Source organism: Amphibalanus amphitrite, unplaced genomic scaffold (genome assembly GCF_019059575.1).
Source record: "Amphibalanus amphitrite isolate SeventyFive unplaced genomic scaffold, NRLGWU_Aamphi_draft 000119F_arrow, whole genome shotgun sequence".
NCBI lineage: Eukaryota > Metazoa > Arthropoda > Thecostraca > Balanomorpha > Balanidae > Amphibalanus > Amphibalanus amphitrite.
Window position 1 is genome coordinate 1,016,249 of NW_024881614.1, and position 21,210 is coordinate 1,037,458.

The following is a 21,210-nucleotide window of genomic DNA, read 5'->3' on the forward strand; positions in this document are numbered from 1 at the left end:
TATAAGTGGACTTTTCAACCGAAAAATCCGCCTCTTTTGCCTGCAACTAGACACCAGTTGGCATTGCCGTCCAATGGACATCACTTCAGAATAATTGCACACAACTATTAATAGTTACGCATTTGCTCAAGGCCTTTCCTAGACCTAGTTCCTAACTTTCTTGAGCTGCGGCAGCCTGCCTAAGTGTCCACCACAATCCCTTAAACCTGTGATGTGTGACTGCTTTATACGCTCTCCCCGGCCCACGTACCCCGTATAACCGCTCCGCCGTCCGCCGTGCTCCGTCAGGTGGGCGCTGCCAGAACAGATGGCCCAGGCGGGTTTCTACCACCACCCGAACCAGTCCGGAGACGACATGGCCATGTGTTTCACCTGCACCGCCTGCCTGGTCTGCTGGGAGCCGACCGACGAGCCGTGGTCCGAGCACGAGCGGCACTCGCCCTCCTGTCCGTTCGTCAAGGTAGGGATGGTCGGTCTAATCATAGTTCAAGGTGGGAATCGGGGCCGCTGGTCTAATGGCGCTTCGTTACGGTAGGGACGGAAGTCGGTCTATTTTGGCTAAAGTAACGTGGGATCCTTTTCATCCAATTTGATCGTAAATGTATTGATGCTAATATAGGTACGCTTGTGGCCATATCATTAGTGACAGTGTAATGAACATTATTAATGCCGTTCCTTGTTGCTATTTTTTGAACCAATATGAGATGGGCTCTGTAGGATGCAGGCTGGAATTTCGTGCGTATTTTTGGGCCATCAGGCAGTACGCATATGTCCCCCTCACGTCCTCACCTCTCTCATTCGTGCCCCCAGGGTGAGCACACGGAGAACGTGGCTCTGAGCGTCACGGAGAGCACGGAGCCGGCTCAGTGGCAGGGCTCGGAGCCGTCCGATCCCGTCTGCGTGCTGGCCGCCTCCTCCTGCGGCCACCTGGCCGCCACGGGCACCCGGCGCGGACACATTGCCGTGTGGAGCGCCGCCGCCACCCTCCAGCGGGAGGTCACCTTCCGGGTCGATCCTTCTGATGAGACGATTGTGCGGCACAGTGACGCTATGTCTGGGACGGGTGACGTGACGCCTGTGACGGCGGGTGTGACGGCCGGTGTGACGGCGGCTAACGGTACGGACGGTGACGGTGCCGACCCGGCCGCGGTGGAGGCTGAGCCGCCGGCCGCGCCGCCGGTGGAGCTCGGAGCGCTGTGTCTGCTGGCGCCGCCCCCCACTCTGCCTGTGGGTGAGCCGCTACGGCCCTGTCTGGTGGCGGGGGTCAGCCTGCGCCGGCCGCTCCGGCCGCGACCGCAGCGAACAGCGGAAAAGGTGGGTGATAGCGATTGGTGACTAGGATGCATGATGGTCAGTTTTCTGGGAAGGAGTTGCTATCTTTCCAGTGGAAACGTGATAGAAAATAATGCTAAGCATCGAATTGTCGTTAGTATTACGCGGCATCACTTTCTTATGCGTGGTTCACACCGGATCCACAATGGTCGTTACGTGCCGTAATGAATACGGCGGCGATTAAATAATATCTTGAAAGTGGTCATCTTACTCTATTCTTGTAGTCTTTATTTCACTTACTTCTCCGTTGATCGTCAGTTTACAAAGTTACGTGCTGTATTGCTTCAATAGTTTCGCCCGGTAACACTACGAGAACTGACCATTTGTTCTCATTTCCATAGAGCGGCACCTCCTCACCGCCCGATGGTTTGGACCATGCGACCTTGGACGGTGCGAGCGGTGGCACTTCTGAACACTGGCCCGTGTTGCTAGTCTACGACATCAAACAACAGGTATGTCCGAGACGGGGACTCAGCTTAGGTGTCGGTGACCGGAGCCCGCATGGTGGTGTCGATAAGCTTGTCACTCATTTTGCTACAGCTGGGACGAGGGCGAGTGCTGAACGGTCCTGATCGAAAGAGTTGCTTTTTATGAACTATAGATTTGTCGGTTGTTAGGCAGGCTGTTAATCGGTACGCGGCGCGTCCTTTCGTGAGTGCTGAATTGGTAGATGTGACTGGACCGGTTCGCGGAACGACTGTGGATGTGATCGATAACGGGGTCAGCTGGTTGGCGCCGCGCCGGTCGTAAACGGCACTTTGTGCTGTATTGGGGCGGCGGCTGGAACTCAGGGGTATGCGAGTCACTGCTAGCTGATAGTGGCATGGGACTGGCTCTGGTGTTGGAACTTGGAACGATCGCATATTACGCCCTTTGCGATTTTACAGGGTGGTCTCAGGTGTATATGTGATGCTGTATGAATATATCGAGATCGATTTCTGATGATAATACCGTTTATGTTCCTTTGCTTGTGTGGTGTTGTCAAAGCAGCCTTTTAAGGCTTCTCGCTACTCAATGCACGTTGTCTCGATTAAATCTACGGGCGAGTGTTACATACGGCACTGACCTAGCGTCTCACCCCGCAGGCGGTACCGTCGGGCAGTTGCCGACCGGCCGACCCGGCACTCTTCACCCACTCGGGCAGCGGTCACACCAAGAAGATGAGCGTGCCTCCGCCGAGCTCCGAACCGACCACCGCGCCGGCCGCGCCCGACGAGCCCTCCAGCCTGACTGTCAGCGCCGTCGGCAAGGACCCAGAGGTCTCCGACACCGTCATGAAGTTCCTGATGAACAAGGAGGAGACGTGGTCGGCAGACGGCGACGCGGCGCCCGAGTCTCCTCCCCCGCCGCCGCCGCCGCCGCCCCCGCCGACGGCCGCCGAGCCGGCGCGGCGCGCCCCCAAGCCGGTGTTGCTGCAGTGCGTGTCGCTGCCGACGGAGATGGCCGAGGGCCTGCTGTCGGTGACTGCGCTGCTGCCGTCTGCCGACGGAGCGCAGTTGGTGGTGATGGCCGCGGCCGAGCCGCCGCCGCCGGCCGTGTCCCAGCCGGACGTCGTCAGCAGCTCCACACTCCGACCGGCCTCCGGCGGCGGCGGCGCCCTGCTGCTCTACGACCTGGAGCCGGAGGGCCGCGTGCTGACCCTGTCGGTACGGCCGGTGGCTCAGCGGGAGTACGCCGCCGGGGAGCCGCACCCGACGGCCGTCACCGTGCTGCCCAGCGAGCTGTGTGCCAGCCCCGAGGAGGACCCGTCCGAGCGGGGCGCCGCTGACGGCCAGCTGGCCGTGCTGCTCAGCAACGGCGAGCTGCAGCTGTTGAGCGCCTCCTCGCTGCAGACGCTGGCCACACTGCTGCCGGCCGGCTCCGGCTGCTTCGCCGCCACATTCTGCAACAGTCTCGAGTGTCTGATCGCGTGCACTGACGCCGGCGAGCTCAAGTTCCTGCCACTGGGCCGTGGGGACGGTGATGAGGCGGCGCTGGGCGACGGTGTACCGGGCGGCGCGGCCGGCCCTCTGGCGGCCCGGCGTGCCGAGCAGCCGCCGCCGCCGAGTGCCGACCTGGTCACCCAGGCGCCGCTGACAGCCGCTGCCCTGGAGCGCGCTCACGAGCTGATCCGTCTGGAGACCCTGACGCCGCTGTTTTCGGCTGTGGTTCCGCCCTGCTGGACTGAGATCCAGCAGGCGCAGAAGCAGCGCCGTCACCCGCGGCACCTCCAGTCGGACAAACACCACACGCGCACCTGGCGCCTGCTGAACGACGGACCAGCCTGGAAACAGCACGTGTTTGAGATCACACTGCCGCGCTCTGTGCCCGTGGCGCACGTGGACTTTCGGTTCGTGCTGCAGCCGCTCTGTGCCACCATGCCGGCGGTAGAGGCGAGTCTGGTGCGGTGTAGCGCGCTGCCCCGCCCACCGACGGCCGCCGCGGCTGGTGCCGAGTCCGGTGCTGGTGGAGGGGCGGGCGCGGAGGCGGACCCCTCGTCAGCCGGGGACGGAGAGGTGCTGTGTGGCCCGGTAGACCTGCGCTCGTGTCTGGACATGTCCGGTCAGGGCGGTACCGTGACATTCACCTCCACTGAACTACTCCGCGCCCACCACCGCACTTTCAGCATTCGCCTATCCTGCGCGCCGGCCGACCGCGAGTCAACATCGGGCGCCTCGTTCCTGCCCGACCTGCAGAGTGCAGTGCTCAGCTCTGTGCCGCTCACTGTGGACAAGCTGGCCGCTGCTGGCGTCAAAGCTGACCACCTCACCGGCTGTGAGTGCTTCCAGGAAGTCAGCGTCACCGTGCGTCGCGTCAAGTCCTCCACGGTACCTCACCAGCGTCTGCAGAGGACGGCGATGCTGGAGCAGAGTGACTACCACGAGAGTCTGCTGGAGGCAGCCTGCCGTCGCGCAGAGCTAGATGACCCGCTGTTCTGTCAGAACGTGTCTCTGGACGTGCTACTCTGGGTGGCAGCGCTGAAGCTGATGCACAGCACGACTCCCGAGACTGGCTCGCCGCTGGTCACGGCTGTACAGGAGCGACTGCGGCCGCTACTGACCGCCTGCTACCTGTACGGATCCCGGCCGGTGGCGCACAAGTGCTCTCGGCTGATCGTCATGTGTATCGAAGCAAGTCGCGGTCCCGGGTTCGTGAGCGCCCTGTGCGAGGCGCTCATTGAGTTTATCCCGCGCACGCCCGGGTTCCAATCTCCCGGCGCGCTCAACTGGTTCTTCGTGCTTCTCAATCACGTACGCGGTCTGATCCCATTGGCGGCTGCCTCAGCGCTGCTGGCCCTGCTCGCTCAGGTAACTCGCCAGCTGTCTGCACGGGCAGACCGTCTCCATGACGTGCTACGGACTCTGTTTGGTCTTCACGGCACGCCACTCGAGGAAGAACTGTTCGACTTGGAGGCGCCCTTCGCGTCTGATGTGAGCGGCACTTCCTCCTCGAGCACAGTCTCTTCGACGCTAACTGGCACCGAGACGACACACCACTCCACCGGTGACCCGGACCTGCGTGACCTACTGGGCGCCCCTTCAACCACACGCGCCGGAGTCTGGTCAGCTCTGGCCAGCGACGAACAGCTGCGGGGTCTGATTGAGGTGGAACCGCTGCACTACACGTGTCACGCTACATCTGATTCGACCCGACTCGAGTGGCAGGCGGGGCCGGTGTCTGCGCGTCTGTTCGGCCCCAGTCAGCAACTGGCCGGCCAGAGGGACGTGCTAAGCACGGCACGACTCGAGGAGGCCATCGCTGATGTCGAGAAGAAGGCGGCTGAACTGCGCGCGCTGATGACTCAGAAACCTGATCAGGAGACCGGCCACCTGTTGGATATCCTTCAGCACGTCAGTCAGGAGGTAGCCGGCGCCAAGAGGCTGACTGAGCAGCTGGAGGACTCGCTGGCGGCACCGGACGAGCCGCCGCCGTCGCCTCCGCCGCCGCCGCCGGCTCCGGCAGCGCAGACGGCCCAAACGGCGCCCGGCGACCCCAGCCAGCAGCTCACGGTGAGCGGTGACGACGTTAGAGATATGTTTCATTAGATTCAGACAATTGAAGTCTTCCTCTTTTTTATTATTTTGCTATGTTGCTTTGAGTATGTACTTCAAGCTCCAAATAAGAAGTACGAATAGATCTGTCATAACTTTAGACACACGTCTTGAAACCGTCCACCACCAGTGCATTTTTTTTTTTTTAGTTTTTACCTCGCACCTTGGTCACGTTAACAATCTTCTGCGCCATTGTGAGGTTCATCAGTCCCGCACTGCCGATCCCAGACTGACTACCCTGACAATGCGACGCCCTACCTATATGTCCCCCAGGACCCGATTCTGTCTGTGTTGCTGTTGGCTCCCTGCTACCGCCCTCTGACGCTCGGTCCTCCCACCAGGACCCGATGCTGTCGGTGTTGCTGTCGCCATGGCACCATCTGCTCGCGCCGCCCGCCCACCACACACTGGTCATCGACCGCATGCACAGCGGCGCGCGGCGCTTCGTCGTCATCGACTTTGGCGCACCCATATTGCTGACTGGTGAGTCGCGGCCCGACGCAGGGAGAGGGGGCGCTGGGGTGTGTCTGAGGATGAATAAAGGGCAGTTTGACAGATATGAATCTTTGCGATATTGCTGTACCTGTTATATCAACAGCTCTACTTCTCTGTGTCAGTCTGCTAGAATCTGTTCTGGCGTCTCTCTCGATTCTCGGTGAACGTGTGTGTGACCCTTGTCGCCTTCTTTAGACGTCATCACTCCGTCGTGTCCGGACCTGTTGTCCCCCTCTATATAGGAGTGTGTGACCACGCCGCCCTCCCTCAGACGTCATCATCCCGTCGTGCCCGGACCTGCTGTCCCTCTCTGTGGACGTGTGTGTGTGACCATACCGCCCTCCTTCAGACGTCATCATCTCGTCGTGTCTGGAAGTTGACCTGTTGTTTGACCATGCCGCCCCCTCAGACGCCATCATCCCTTCGTGCCCAGACCTGCCGCCCCCTCTATATACGAGTGTGTGACCCTTACCACCTTCTTCAGACGTCATCATCCCGTCGTGCCCGGACCTGCTGTCCCTCTCGGTGGACGTGTGGACGGAGCGCGAGGAGTCGGACGGTCAGCGGCTGGTGGTGGCCTCCGACATCGGCTACCGGCGGCTGGTGATGACCGGCCTGGAGCCGCCGCCCGTCTGCCGATACCTCAAGGTGGGTCTCAACACTCTTGGTGGTCGAATTAGTCTGTGAAAAAGCTGTGTCGTGCAGGCGTTGTTGGACTTTGGACAATCAGTGGTAGGAAGACCATGCACCAACTTGGTGCATGGTCTTTTTGGTATTTCGTTTTGGTATAGACTCGCCTCGTCCATAGTACATCAGCACAATACGTTGCCGACTGTGCTGGTGCTGGCAGAGGTTATCGCTTCACTCACACAACCTTTTTCATCTTGTTCTGTGTACAGTGTTCACCCATCACTGCTGGCTAAGAGCGTGCTCCCATGCGTCCTGGTCCACATGGAAGCCACACCTAAGACTTTTTGTGTCCCTAACGCGGAGACCTTTCCGTGAGACCGCTGTGTTTAAAGCCGTGCATTGAGACCGCTGTGCTCTCTCACAGATGACGACCATCGCCCGGTACGGGATGACGACGACACGCTGTCGGATGCCGATGGCGCTGCTCTATGGACACACGGTGGTGATGCCGTGGCAGGTGGCCGATCCTACCAACAAGGTCCGCGTCATCACACGGCAACAGGCTCAGGTGAGAAGGAGATACAGGAGATGTAGGAGATGTAGGATGTAGGACGATTATGTATGGTGGTGGGCATGGGGAGAGGGAAAATAGAAAGTCTGTTGGAGTGTGTGAAAGGGAAGAGGGCGTTTGAGAGAAGGTGACGTGATGTAAATTGTAATTGGTCAATAGCTTTGGAAGTTGCCAAGAAGGTTGGGATGTTTTGTTTCCAAGAGCTCACCAGACTCCTCCAAGAGTGTATGTGTATTTTGGTCTCCAGCTATGCCGATTTTTTTTGCAAGTATTTTATCAGCAGTCATCATATACCTATCTGTTATATCTACTTCCACGTTTTATTTACTTGCCGCTGGCCATGTCTAACGCCCCCCTCCCGCCTTTCAGACGGAGCTGGGCCTGCTCACCACTCTGCACCAGGAGGTACACTGTCAGTACAGTCTGGCCTGCGAGCGGCTGCGCAGACTGCTGCTGCAGGTGGCGCCCAGTGCCGACGAGCTGGCGGACGGCGCTGGACGATCGCTGGCCTGCGCTGCGCTCGATAAGGTGCCGGCGGCGTACCAGGTAAGGAACGCGGGTGTGTTGGTGGGTGGACTGTGTGGGACGTGAGGGTAGTTAAGCAAAGGGCTACTCGGCATTGCTGGAAATAAAGCTCTTTGCCGGTCGCAGTCGGGTCCAAAGGATTTTGTTCTCCTTTACAAATTTATACTCTGGCACCTGAAATCTCTTAAATTTCCAGCCTGTGTGATGAAAAACTGCTATTATTACGCATAAAATATGCCGTTATTGCATTGAGAGAACACATTTTATCAACCGTCACATTTATTAGATCAAACATATGATTTTCTGTTGAATGTTCTAAAAGTTGGCCGGTTTTCCGGACAGATTTTATCCTCCGGGACCAGGACCAAAATTCACAATTTCAACATTGCTACTCGGTCGATTGATAGTGGTGGGGGCGATATTGCTTCATGGCTCGGGGCAACTGCTTCTGGCGATAGGGTTGACTACATGCATGCAGCTGTTAAAGGTAGTGTGCCACCTTCCAATGATTTCCCATTTTATTTTTCCGAGGATAAGAAGCCTCTGTTTTTACCTAATATCGCAAAAAAAATAAAAATGGGCCTAAAATAGTGCTTTTTTTCGCCTAAAAGTTTATCGGTTTTTCGATATACAACAACTGTAGTGGGCTGACCTGCAAAGAGGCGTCGGCAACAATCGCGAATGCGGCGCACATGTGACAATAAGCAAAGGTCATTATAGAGTTACGACTACGGGAATGAGTTATCAGCTGTCTAATCGTAGACAACACAATGTCGAATTTAAACTGTAAGCCTGTATTGGTATTGTTTCTTTAATTTGGCTGTGGAACATTAATTGATGGTTTGAAATATTATTTTATGTAAAATAATTGATATGAAACAGCCGTCTCTAAAGTTATGACCCCATCTCACCATGAAAGTGGCAGAAATGACAATGATCAGCTGACGCATTTTTCTTGGCCGAAGTCAGAGCGCGCGGCCCGACGCACCACCACCGCACCACAAAGTATGAGCAGAAGCCACCTGCGGTAGACCGCGCCCAAAGCCAGGGCCCCGGTAACGTGAGGTAGCCGAGTCGGGGCAGCGTGCGCTGACCCAAGCCGGGGCCGCGGCTTTGGGCGCGGTCTACCGCATCCCCGGGCAGCCCCGGGCTATCACATGACACCGGGAGGACGCGCGGCCCCGGCTTGGGTCAGCGCACGCTGCCCCGACTCGGCTACCTCACGTTACCGGGGCCCTGGCTTTGGGCGCGGTCTACCGCACCACCTAACAGGCGTGTTCGAAACCGCAGGAGATGATGATGAACGGGTTTATCGAAACTTGATTGGATGAGCCTATCGGTAATAGCGATTTCAGTGTGTGCATTTATTATTCATAGTGGTGTGAAATGTGGTTGGGGTACGACCGACAACCCGTCGGGGTGAATTTCGCGCTGGGGTACTCAAAATTTGAAGAATTTAAGACGTTTCCATGAGTTTTGAAGGTATGGATGAGTTCTAAAAATCCGGTTCTCCTTATCTGGGCCATTAACTCCATATGGTCCAGGAAAGCTGGCACACTACCTTTAATCTCTCCTCAGTTATCTGATCAGAAGAGAGGAGACTTTAGCATTCCTTGCCTTTCGATCCCCAATATACAGGGTGTTCCAAAAAAAGTGAGCCCCCTAACTAAGATCGACTGTATCTCCGCAACCGTGTATCCTACAGCTTTGGAAAGCCGCTCATTAGAAAGAGCAATCGAATTCCATCCAGATAGGTCGTAATTCTGTTACATAGCTTGCACAACACGACCAGCATTGTGAAAAGCACAATTCAATACCAAATTCTTAGGGAAATATTTAGGGGTAACAGATATGGTTAAAATTTCTTCACATCTGACTGCATATTTCAGTTCACGTGCTTTTATTCATTCTTCGCGCGTGAACTTTTATCATAAAAAAAATGAAGACTGAATGGATGACCTAGTTCAACCAGTATTTTGACCACTCCAATATCGGTCGTGCGTTGCCGTCAGCAATACACGTTTACCGCCGTCGCCGTGTTTCACCCGATCTCGCAACACATTTTGTTCTGGTCGTTCTCGGTGTAATACGTAATCATTCAGAGCCACACTAGGTAGCCTACTAGAACCGAAATTGACCGTTCTTTCCAACAAGGGGTCTTTCATTATCGTAGGACATACGGTTTTGGAGATAAAAGCAATAATAGTTAGGCGGGGCATACCGCCGTCGCCAAGTTTCACTCGATCTCGCAACACATTTTGTTCTGGTCGTTCTCGGTGTAATACGTGATCATTCAGAACCACACTAGGTAGCCTACTAGAACCGAAATTGACCGTTCTTTCCAACAAGGGGTCTCTCATTATCGTAGGACATACGGTTTCGGAGATAAAAGCAATATAAGTTTGGGGGCTCACTTTTTTGGAACACCCTGTATTTGACTGTGGTATATTAGGCTCCATTAACCACTACACACTTGAATGAAGTATGTGGCCTACATGTGCTGGCATTTCTATTCGCTGAGTTCTCCCACCCCATGCACGTTGTATATACCTCCACCCATATCGCCCCTACCCGCTGACCCCGCCCTCTCCACTACCCGTCAGGAGTGTGTGGCGCTGCACCAGCAGGCCTCTGTCGTGCTGGCCCTGCTGCGCCGGCTGCGTCAGTACTGCCGGCCCCGTCTGCCGTCGGCCGCCGCCGCCGCCGCCCAGCTGCGACACATCGGCACCTCCCAGCTCCGCCGTCTGGCCGACCACCTCCTCGAGTCACTGCTGGCGCTGTCGGTGACGGGCCGCTCGTCGCCGAGCGCCGCGCCGCCGCTGGCCACGCTCACTCCGCCGCTGTGTCTGCGGCTGTTCGAGGAGCTCTGCGTGCACGGTGGTCCGCGCGTGCAGCTGGCGGCCGGCACCCTGCTGCTGACAGCGGCCGGACAGCAGGCCTGGTGGGGCGGTCTGGTGGCCGATACGTTCTGTAGGATGTACGCGCACACGGAGGACCGGCTCTTCTGTAAACGGAGGTGAGTTCGCTGCTACACTGCTGGAGAACAGTGCGGTGGGCTGTGGAGAGGAACGGTACAAAGGAGAGATGAAACGGTGGTGGTACCTCGATATTTGTCAAAGAACGCTTGAAACATGTTTGAATTCATCGAGCCTGTCTTTGTCGGGACTTTGTGGAACCTGACCAGTCGTGAGATATTGCGCTTTATGTGTCATACATGTTAATCATTAATTGAAGGTTGGTCGATCTCTCCCACCTTAACGAGAACAAGCCTGTCCTTGGTCTGATGTGTCCTCAGCTGCCGTCTTCCGCACTGACTGATCACTCTTCTGACCTCTGCAGGCTGTTCATCCTGCTGACGTACCTGGGCCAGCGGACGCTGTCCCGCTCTCGGCACCAGTCGCGCTGTCTGCTGGAGGCGCTGCTGGGCGCTCTTTGCGAACACCTGGCCGCACCGGTGCCGGAGCTGGAACTGGTGGAGTGGCTGCTGCTCTACCTGTCGACGCTCATCGAGGGACTCGACCAGCGAGACTCCAGTCAGTGGCCGGGGGGGGGGGGGGGATTATGTAAATCGTGGCCCAATGCAGTGCGTTCTTGTGTGGATGCTGTAAAGAAATAATTGACAAATAAGTGTTCGATTACATCATTTTCGTCTCGTTTCCATAACGGTATTTGTCATACGCCGACTTTTCCACCGTGCTCGTCTTGAAGACGTGACCTATGAAAGTCCTGTGCCGACCTCTGTCCGCCTGTACTGACCCCTGTCTGTGCAACTCCAGGTCGGGGGCGGTTCCTGCCTGTCCTGTTTGTCCCTGGCTGCCCTGTTATGACCCCTGCCCATGTAACCCCAGGTCGGTGTGTCCTAATACTCACCTCTGCCCATGTAACCCCAGGCCGGTGGCGGTTCCTGGCCGGCGAACGATCTCTGCTCCGGTCCAGTAGTAGCTCAGCCTCGGGACGCGGCAACAAGGGCTACCGCCGCCGGCTGCTCACCCGGCTGAAGAACCACAAACAGATCGACGAGCTACTGAACGTGAAGAAACTCACCATGGGGAAGGTGCGTGCGCTGGGATATACCGTAGACGCGACTGGTGCGTTTTGTAGCGCTGCAGCTTCGTTACGGGTTTATCTGCTCGTTTCTACTCGATCTATCGATGTCGATCACATCTTTTTGATATTGTCATGCCACCATTATTACAAAAGTAAGATGGTTTACCCGAGCACAGTAATATCACTTTACTTTTATTTTTCTGATCAGGATGACCATTAAACGCCAATCGTAAGTGGATCATCTGGTTCGGTAGTAATAAGCGCTGCCCTGGTTTTCCATTTCAGAGTCTGGCCAACAGCAACCTGATCGGATTTCTGGTGCACAGCACCAGCTCGCCAAAGTCGGACCTTCTGAAGAAGAAACAATTCAAATACCACAAGGTACGCTACGCCACAGCCCGAGCTGGACCCCATAGGCCAGAGCAGAATGTATCAACACTTAGATAATTGGTTCACTATGAAACACGAGTCGTGAGCTTTACATCTCCCGACCCATTCGGCCGTCGATTAACCTCCCCCTCCCCTCCTCGCCTTTTCCCCAGTCGGGCTCGTGTGCCGACCCGCGCCAGGAGTGCTCCAGCAGCGGGGGCGGCTCGGGCGGCGCCTCGGCGGCCTCCGGCTCCGGCGGAGGGGCCGCCGAGCCGGCGCCCACTGTCAGCAGGGACGTGGCGCTACGCGTCGTCCGGCTGCTGATGGAGCGTCTGCTGGAGCCGCAGCTGTTCGTCTCGCCAGATATGATGATGACCGGCTGCAAGGTACGGTGTTTGACTGTTGGATGGAACGGTTTTCATGGATGACAGAGGGGATAATAAATGTGGTATCCCACAGCTGAAAGGGATGGGATCCCCAGGGTCAGCTGAAAGGGATGGAAGATAGTGAGAGGACGAGTGGGAGAGGAAGGGATGAATGGGAGGTTGAATAGTTGTTATGTGTGGCCAGGAGGTATGGTTTGTTTTGAAGGGAGGTTATTGGATGGTCGCATGCCTGTCTTCGACGAAAATTAATCTCAATGATATGATTTAGTGTTTTGCGCGATTTACCGTTCGAAGCTGATGGTATAAACATGAGATATTAGCATTTATATATTAATGAGGCCGTGGTGTTTGCAGCCTATAACCAGCACCGGCGCTTGTCCTATGTTCCGCGCACGTCTGCCCTCACACCTCATTGTCCTTCCGTCCACCAGGTGGTGTCGTGGGTGGCGGCGGCGGCCCGGCCCGCTCTCCGTCTCTGCGAGGTGGTCACCGCCGCTCAGCTGGAGCTGCTGCTGCGGGCAGCCAGCGGTACGGCCACTCAGCCCGTCAGCTGGGCCGGCCCGTGGACGGCGCACACCGTCCAGTGCTTCATACAGGTGGGTTGGGCGACTTCAGTACACCGTACAATGCTTCATTCAGGTCAGTGATGGACGGCGCACACCGTGCAGTGCTTCATACAGGTGAGGAGGGTGGTCTCAGCGCACCGTACAGTGCTTCATACATGTCAGTGATTGACGGCGCACCACCGTACAGTGCTTCATACAGGTGAGTTAAGCGACCCTCCCTTCATACGGGCTGCCCTACATACAAAGATAGAAGCATGGCTCCTGTTCATGCACCTGTTCGTTTATCACCGAAAGCTGTGATTTTGTTGTGTCGTGCTCCAGCGATGTTGTAATATCAGCGCTCAAGCTTCGGGAGCCATGACTTATTAGTTGTTATGTCAAACTCCTTCTTGCTCGTTTGGCTGCTGTAGTCAAATATCGGTAATCAATGGTCACATCAGTGTTTTGCAGCTAGCAGTTGTCATGGTCATTTCCCTTATTCACCACCACCTTAACCCTCCGTATGCCTTACCCCTTTCCAGGAGATTCTAGCTGGCAGTTGTTCCTCTACTTTTCCATCACATTGACCCTCCGTATGCCTTACCCCGTTCCAGGAGATTCTGCAGGCGGAGCGGGCGCACCCGGCGCAGTGGGGCGGTGGCGGCGGCGCTCCGACCGAGCCGCCGCCCTCACCGCCGCGTACCACCACCGCCTCGTCGGCGGGCGGGGGCGGCGGCGGCAGCGGCGGCGGCAGCTCGGCTGGCTCCTCGGACGGCTCTGGAACGCCGGAGGACGAGGATGAGGACTCGTCGAGTCCGCCGCCGGCTGGACAGGCACTCTCGGTGAGTTTGAGGGGGGGGGGGGGGGGCGAGCCGCACCGGGGAGAGGGAGGGTTAGGACTCCGGCCGGACAGGCCCTGTCATTGACTTTGAGGGGCCGGGGAGATGACAGGGGGAGTGATTACAAGCACTGGAGCTGGGAGAGACGGGCGATTATATCGGGGCAGCCGGGGAGCCCAGTGAGTTTAAATGCAGAGGTGTCTGTGTGTATAATGGTAAGGATTTTAACCCGCGCACCGACGGGGGGGGGGCGGATATCCGCCCCCCCCTGAGGTTTTTCGCGAATAGCGTGAAAACCGCGGCGCGTAGCGCCGCGAAATTTGGTATGACTATTCCCTTATCAATTTTACACATGGTGTGCAAGTTTGAACCTCCTACCTTTCAAGGTCAGGTCACCAGGTCACTTTGAATGACCCAACCTCAAGTCACTTTTTTGCAACTTTGTCACCGTGCCAGAGCTACAGTAGATGTCGGAGGCCTTTGAAAGTCGCAGGATGTTATTAGGTCATTAGTAGCTACAATTTGTATATCTCGGAATTTTGATATCGGTGACCTAAGGTCAGGTCAATTTCGCGACCTCCCCATTATAAGTCAATGGGGGAAAAATCAACTCCCTGTTTTTACCACTAAAACGGGTCGGAATGGCCCCATATACCATACATGACTTCATATACGATCAACCTTCACTACCTTGAGGTCTGTTTTGCTGTTGGGCAGCTGTGAGGTCATGTGACGTCATCAAAGGTCACCAAAGGTTTTTGGCCAATAACTCCGTACAGGAACAAGATACAGACGCGTGGATGGTCTCATTGTGTTCAGCTCGTCAAGACGCATCGAATGATATACATGATGACCTCGAGGTCACGTGACCTGAGGTCAACCTTTGACCTTGACCTTTCGAGGTCAACATATATATCATTCGATGCGGATTGACGAGAGGATCACGATGATGCCCTTAGTTTGTTCATATCTTGACTAATTCGAAAGTTATTCGAGAAAAACTCTCTCCATATCTAGCGCCGCCATTTTGACTTTTTCGACCCCTGTGACGTCATCTTTGACCTGACCTGAAAATGACCTTAGTAAAAATTGTAGATCTTGACCGTGCGTATCCGATGCCGTTTACCGCTTGTCGCTATCTTGCTTCGTTCTCGAGATCTCAGGGGGGGGCGGTCATCCGCCCCCCCCCGTCGGTACTAAGTTGGCGCAGACCCCCGTCGGTGCGCGGGTTAAGAGAGGGGCTTTCTGCATTCATGCTCTCTGTGTCGTCTCGCTTGCGCTGCCTCCACTAACACCCTCCCCCAACTCTGGCCCACAGTCGGACAAGCTGGAGGTGCACATGTTCTCGGCGGACGGCGGCAGCGCCCCGTTCTCTTCCTTCTTCCCGTTCCCGGCGCTGTCGGCCGCGGCGGCCGGCACATCCGGCTCCGGACCCAGCGGCTCGTCCCTGCCGGCCGTGCCGTCCACGTCTGCGGCGGGGCCGGCCACCACGGCTGACACGGCCGGAGAGCTGTACTCGGATGCGTCACAGGAAGGTGCGTGTGAGGGTGGAGGTGGTGGCAGGCTATAGAAGGGGGCGGGAACTGTGGTTTTATGTGGACAAGGGCTCCGGATGGAGTCTCGGTGGACTGGCGCCGGCCCGCTATCACCGCTTATCAATGCCAACTGTCGCGGCAGCCGACCTGACTCTCCGCGGCCGTGGTTTGGACCATATTCATTTATTCTGTTTACGTTACCAGGTGGTGGTGCCTCGATTTAAGCATCAGCTTTTGCACCACCACCTGGACTATTTGCTTAGTTCCATTTTATGTTTAATAAATGTGTTTTGTTGTTGTTGTTGTTGTAGAAGACTACGACTGTGCTGATTGGTCATGCACTGCCTGGTTATAACTACATAGAAAACTCTTGGATTCGGCCGTAACCCTGATTACTTTAGTATTTCCCAGGGTCTTCGCACTGGTGAATGCCTAGTAGGTCGGCAGTGAGTGTTAGTGTTGACTTGTAGCCACCCTGCTCCCTCACCCGCTCATACTCACGCCCTCGCCCCCTGTTAGGCGTGTGCCTGCTGCCGCCGATGGTCGAGTCAGACGACGATGGCGACCCGCTGATGCTGGACGACTTTGTGGTGGACATCTTCGAGGCATCGCTGGGAGACAAGAAGCCGCCGCTGCCGTCCGACGCCGTCAAGTGGGGTCTGATCCCCGCGCCCGGCGGCTCCTGGTCACTCTCCAACTCTGTGTGAGTTCGATAGGGTCACTGGCAACCGTATTGCAAGCTAGCGGGCTCCTTCCTACCACATCACTCTCCAGTCCTACATAAGTTTGATGAACCTGCACTTGCAACTCTGTGAGTTAATGTGCTGTGACCTTAGGCTCACTCTGACCCCATAAATGTCCTCTGAGCTCATGGAAACGGATTCGCTTTGCGTTCACATAAAACACATCGCGTTGTACTTATTCATGCCAGGTTTTAAGGTTAAGCTGCGCATCGCCTGACTGAATGGCATCAAGGTTTGGCGAAGTGACAAGGTGTGCAATCCAGCTCTTCTGATCTGACTCCGTGTGTCTGTCCATCACCGTCTGACATCCCCCCCCCTCCCTCAGCCCCGGTCTGGGCAAGCTCGGCTCCAGCTGGCTGTCTCACTCTGGCGGCGGCGGCGGCGGCGGCGGCGGCGCCGGTTCCTCGGCCGGCGGCGGCGGCTCCGCCTCCTGTCTGGACATGCTGCAGGCGGCCGGCGGATGCGGCGCGCCGGCCGGTCCGCCCGCAGGAGAGCTGGCCGGGTCCAGCGCCGCCTCCGACGCGCGCCTTGAGGTGGGCCTCACCGCCTGGCCCGAGCTGCGGCTGAGGAAGATGGCCGCCCTGCACACCAGCACGGTACGTCCAGGCGGAGAGGAAAGGGGCGCGGTGGGAAACGGTAGGATTACTGACTTTATGTTGTGTACCGGCAGCTGTCTGTCGTGGAAACGATGACGTAAATAAATTCAATGCTGTGCCTGTTTAAAACATTCAGCGGGAGTCGACTTATTTTTGAACCTGCATCAATTATTTTTCGTGATGATGTGCAGTGTAAATGCCTTTTGTATGCGCTGTTGTAGAATTATTTTAAAGTAGATTATTGTTGCACGCATTTTTGGGCATATCTGATCCGCTATTTGAGAGGACTCACCCTACTATCCGCTGCCCCTTTGCCTTCCCATCTGGCATCTGACCTCCCACCGCCCCCCGTCAGGTTCTGCGCGCGGTGAGCACCTACTCACCCCCGACGGTGGCTCCGCCGCCTCCCGAGCCGCCGGCCGCGGCGCCCACTGACGAGCCGGCTCACGGCCAGGAGATGGTGGCGGACGCCGTGGCGGCCATCCTGACCAGCATTCAGTACACGGTGAGCGGGGTGGTGGTCGGTGCTGGAGCTCTGTGAGCTGCTGGATTTAGGAAAAAGGTTTGAAGTAGAGGATGGGAATCAGGGTGGAATGAGGGTTCGTTTGATGTGGCAAGACCGTGTTTCAGACAAGCATATGACCCCATGTCGGCTTGATGATGTCGGAGTTTTTAAATTCGATTTTTACCGATATTTATTGATTAATTCAATCTAACTTATTTGCTCGGCAAGCTTTCTGCGTTTTGTATGAGCATCTATAACTAGCCGTTCTACTGACCGTTTCTCTCTGTCTCTGTCGTGTCTGACCATCTCACCGACCCCTAACCTCCCTCCCCTCCCCTATAGGCATGTCCGGAGTGGGTGGAATCGCTGCTGGCGCTGTGGCTCAGTCTGGACTGCCCGGGCACGGCCGGCTTCCACCGGAGTTCACCGCTGCTGCTGCAGGCGGTACGCAGCGCGCGCCGGCTCACACTGCGCGGCTGGTCGCTGCTCTTCCAGGCGCTCACCGGCCGCGCCAGTCCCGAGGCGCCCTCCGCCCGGGCCGCCGAGCTGGCACTCGATGTGAGTGAGGGGGAGAAGGGCATGTAGGGGAGGCGGACAGCATAGTATCAGGCGTGTGCAGTCTGGTCACTCAGATGATTGACATGGTTGGATACCAGCTGTCCGGAATTGGCTGCGGTTTCTTGCGTCTATATTCAATTGTTTGAGTATCTACGCTGGGTGCGAGAAATCATATGCTTGTGGTAATTTGATCGGCGATCAGACCTCTCAAGAGTGAAGGAAGATTCGGGCTTAGTGAATGCGTGCAATTACATTCTACCAACACAATGCTTACGATACCTCATTTCTGGCTCAAATAATACCAAGTTTCTTGCGGTGTACTCGATACTGATTCCATGTCCGAATTATCGTATAGCCGTGCCTGACCACCCCCCGCCTTGCTCCTCACAGAGTCACGAGCTGGTACAGGCGGCCTCGCCCCTGGGTCACGTGCTGGTGCTGTTCCTCACCCAGTCAGTGAGCGGCCGCCAGGGCCAACAGGAGGTGAGAGGCCCGCGCCCCGCCACAGCTGCTGGTGTGGGGAGACAGTGTGCTGCTTCACACGCGCTTGGGCTACACGGTCTTGGCACTAGTTCTTGTTGTTAGGTTTTGGCTATTACATAGTAAAATGTCAGGGCTTTGTCCCCCAGGTACTCCATCGCTTCTAGCTGCGTTATGTCACCCCCTAGCTACTCCACGCCCATAAGATTCATAACACTCGAGCTACCTCACCATGTATCGTCTCGTCTCCCCCCGTGTCACCCCGTCCCCCCCCCCAACACACCACGTGACGTGTCTTCCCCCCCCCCCCCCGTCCGGCAGTGCGGAGCCACCGTGTGTCAGTGGTTCGACGCCCTGCTGCGCACCCTCCTCTCGGCCTCGGACAGCGCGCGACTCATGCTGCTCGAGCTGCTCTGGATCGCGGCGCACTCGCCCGGCTTCCCGGAGGCGGGTACTCCGCTGGACGCTCACTGCAAGCTCGTGCAGAGGATGTTGCAGCTGGTGTATCCGGGCTCGGAGCTCGGCAGTATCGTCGGCCTGGTGCAGGTCATAGGTAGGTGTGAAATATGTTGGAAGATCTGATGCTGGAGGACCAGGGCAGGAGGGGTATACGATTCATCGTTCGGCAAGCTTCATAGAGATGGTGTGCGTATATCAGCTTCTGTGTCAATAGTTTATTTATAAATGTGTCAATGATCAATTATGTAATTGCTTATGTCTTGTAATTTTGCGATTGCTGGCTGATAAGTTTGCACACGCTAAGTCATCCCTCGCCTATCGTTGCTGCACTCACACTCAACAGACCTACCGGCAATTGGAGTAATACATCTCCAATACTCCTGCCACTCTAACCCTCCCTCCCCCGCCTCCCTCCTCAGTGGGCTGCGTGCACCGTCACCTCTCCGCCGCCGGCCAGGCTCGCACCACGCGCGGCCCCGACTGCGCGCCGCCAGAGTCGCTGGCCGAGACGCTGCTGGTCGAGCTGCTGAGGCTGGCCTCGCTGCTCGTCCTGGTGCCGCTCTCGACGGCGCAGCACGCCGCGACGGTGAGGGACGGGCTGTTGGGCCCTGTGTCTGCCGTCTGCTCCGTCTGTCTGTGAATGTATGCTGTCGGATATCTCTTCTGTGGATCGGGTGTGGTAGGGATGTCAGTCTTGAAGTTGTTTGTACGGGACTTGACGTGACTTCGTAACACTGCTTTATAAATGTTAGTGTACGGCTATTTATGTTGATAAAACATTACTGTAGCTGTATGTGCTACTTGCCTTCTGGCTGCAAACTTCTCAAAGGATGTTGACTGTTGAGCGGTCGCGATCGCTGTATCAGTGACTGACATCGCCGATATCCTTTGTCTGCAGACGACGGAGACCCAGTCGCCGCCTCAGACGGACGAACTGAAGGCCTCCTCGGGAGGAGCCGGAGCCGGCTCCGGCAGCTCCGGCTCCGGTGGCTCCGCCGCGCGGCAGGCCGTCAGGGCTCAGCTGGTCGTCGATAGAGGTGAGAGGAACGCCATGTGGACAGATTTAAGTTGTGCTAGGCCTGGGGGTGGTTTTAGAACTAAACCCAGTTGAAAAAAAAAAATACCTGAGATTGTTTCATATCCGGTGGATACAGACATTGGCCCTCAGAAATAATCGTAGCTTCTCATGAACGCGTTTTCGACTTCCTATTTCAGATTGTCTACTTGCAGCTTATGAAAGGTCTAGCCCCTTCTGCCCGACCGATAAATTTTTAATGGAGAGCAGAATTGATATTAAGAACATTGAATGTATGCTCATTGTCGCGTCGCCTCGCTCACCGACTTCTTACCGTCGCTTCCATACCCCGCCTCTGAACCCCACTCGTCTCTGCTGCCCCGCTGACAGTGTTGGAGAACGCCGCGATCGTGGAGCAGCTGCTGGGCTCGGCGGCGCTGGTGACGGCCACGCCGGCCTCAGCTCAGGAGCAGCGGACCGGCGACCAGGGCACCGGACAGACGCAGGAGGCGTCGGTGAGTGACAGGGGTGCCTACCCAGTACCCATCCAGTTATAAAGTATTCTTGCGCTACTTACCTTTCTAAAACTAGATGCCGGCAGCGCTCTTGCGTTGCCTTGGGCCAGAATTGGAGGAACGGTACTGAGGGCACACACCGGGCAAAACCACCGAAACCCAGACTGAGTTTGGACTGAACCTGAAACCAACCGAAACATCCCAAAAATGCTTGAAAGCACGCGTGATTGGTGTGGATATCTACCTACAGTAAGATATGAATTAACTGCACGTGCATAGTTCATGTTCCAGGCACCCCAGTGCAGTCATTTTCATGGCACCCTTTAGCGTGTGTCTAGCTCTATCAGTGTACCGACTTTTGTGTCGCTAGCTCGACGTTTCCTGGGATCAGAGGATCCCTCGTCAAAACCGTTATCCGCCCCCCGCACGCGCAGCTTGCACCCCTCGGATATTATCTGATATCTCGCCGGAATGTCATGACTCAATGTATTCTTCTTATGACCTGCAAGTTTTGAACCAGTTAGAGCTGCCGTTTACCCTGCAGGGGTGGCAGCGTACGAAGGGGTGCAATCGGCTTGCACGTGCATAGCTCATGCACCACATAGTTTATTTCAACCAAATGTGCACTATTTTGAAGGCCTTGCCTGGGACTACCATTGAACCGATTTTGAGGCTGATAGCTCAAAATTTCTTTGTGCCAGAGGACCTCACGTCAAAACGGTTTTCCGCCCACAGCACGTGCAGCCTGCACCCCTCGTAGACGGTGACTCCCCTGGAAACTGGTTCAAGGTGTTACCGATGTGTCCCGCCAGTGTGGCTTTGTCCGTGACCTCGGGTTGACCTGTAGCCTTGACAAAAAAATTCGTGTCACCGAAACTTTGAAGCGGAATAGCGTGTGCCACGAATCACTGAGCGAACCGACGCCAGCACCAAAAGTTTACCTCGCCGGAGACGAGTCGAACGGTACCACTTTGGTCCCGATCGGTACACCCATTTTGACTCCAGGTCCAAAAAAGCTTGGACAAACTCACTCA

At 56.3% G+C, this 21,210-nt stretch overlaps 1 protein-coding gene across 1 annotated transcript in view; it reads left to right on the forward strand.

The window, feature by feature from the left end:
- Window positions 1-21,210, forward strand: part of LOC122381357 (baculoviral IAP repeat-containing protein 6-like) — a 43,059-nt gene that overhangs the window by 9,440 nt on the left and 12,409 nt on the right. The window contains exons 5-29 of the mRNA XM_043365417.1: window positions 289-460; window positions 811-1,314; window positions 1,674-1,784; window positions 2,418-5,321; window positions 5,705-5,846; window positions 6,343-6,506; window positions 6,913-7,056; window positions 7,429-7,605; window positions 10,188-10,600; window positions 10,924-11,117; window positions 11,475-11,638; window positions 11,917-12,012; window positions 12,174-12,386; window positions 12,818-12,982; window positions 13,546-13,773; window positions 15,089-15,305; window positions 15,825-16,008; window positions 16,374-16,644; window positions 17,000-17,149; window positions 17,492-17,707; window positions 18,098-18,190; window positions 18,509-18,740; window positions 19,066-19,232; window positions 19,545-19,683; window positions 20,052-20,176. Coding sequence (XP_043221352.1) covers window positions 289-460; window positions 811-1,314; window positions 1,674-1,784; window positions 2,418-5,321; window positions 5,705-5,846; window positions 6,343-6,506; window positions 6,913-7,056; window positions 7,429-7,605; window positions 10,188-10,600; window positions 10,924-11,117; window positions 11,475-11,638; window positions 11,917-12,012; window positions 12,174-12,386; window positions 12,818-12,982; window positions 13,546-13,773; window positions 15,089-15,305; window positions 15,825-16,008; window positions 16,374-16,644; window positions 17,000-17,149; window positions 17,492-17,707; window positions 18,098-18,190; window positions 18,509-18,740; window positions 19,066-19,232; window positions 19,545-19,683; window positions 20,052-20,176 — 7,585 coding nt within the window. The remainder of the gene's footprint in view (window positions 1-288; window positions 461-810; window positions 1,315-1,673; window positions 1,785-2,417; window positions 5,322-5,704; window positions 5,847-6,342; window positions 6,507-6,912; window positions 7,057-7,428; window positions 7,606-10,187; window positions 10,601-10,923; window positions 11,118-11,474; window positions 11,639-11,916; window positions 12,013-12,173; window positions 12,387-12,817; window positions 12,983-13,545; window positions 13,774-15,088; window positions 15,306-15,824; window positions 16,009-16,373; window positions 16,645-16,999; window positions 17,150-17,491; window positions 17,708-18,097; window positions 18,191-18,508; window positions 18,741-19,065; window positions 19,233-19,544; window positions 19,684-20,051; window positions 20,177-21,210) is intronic.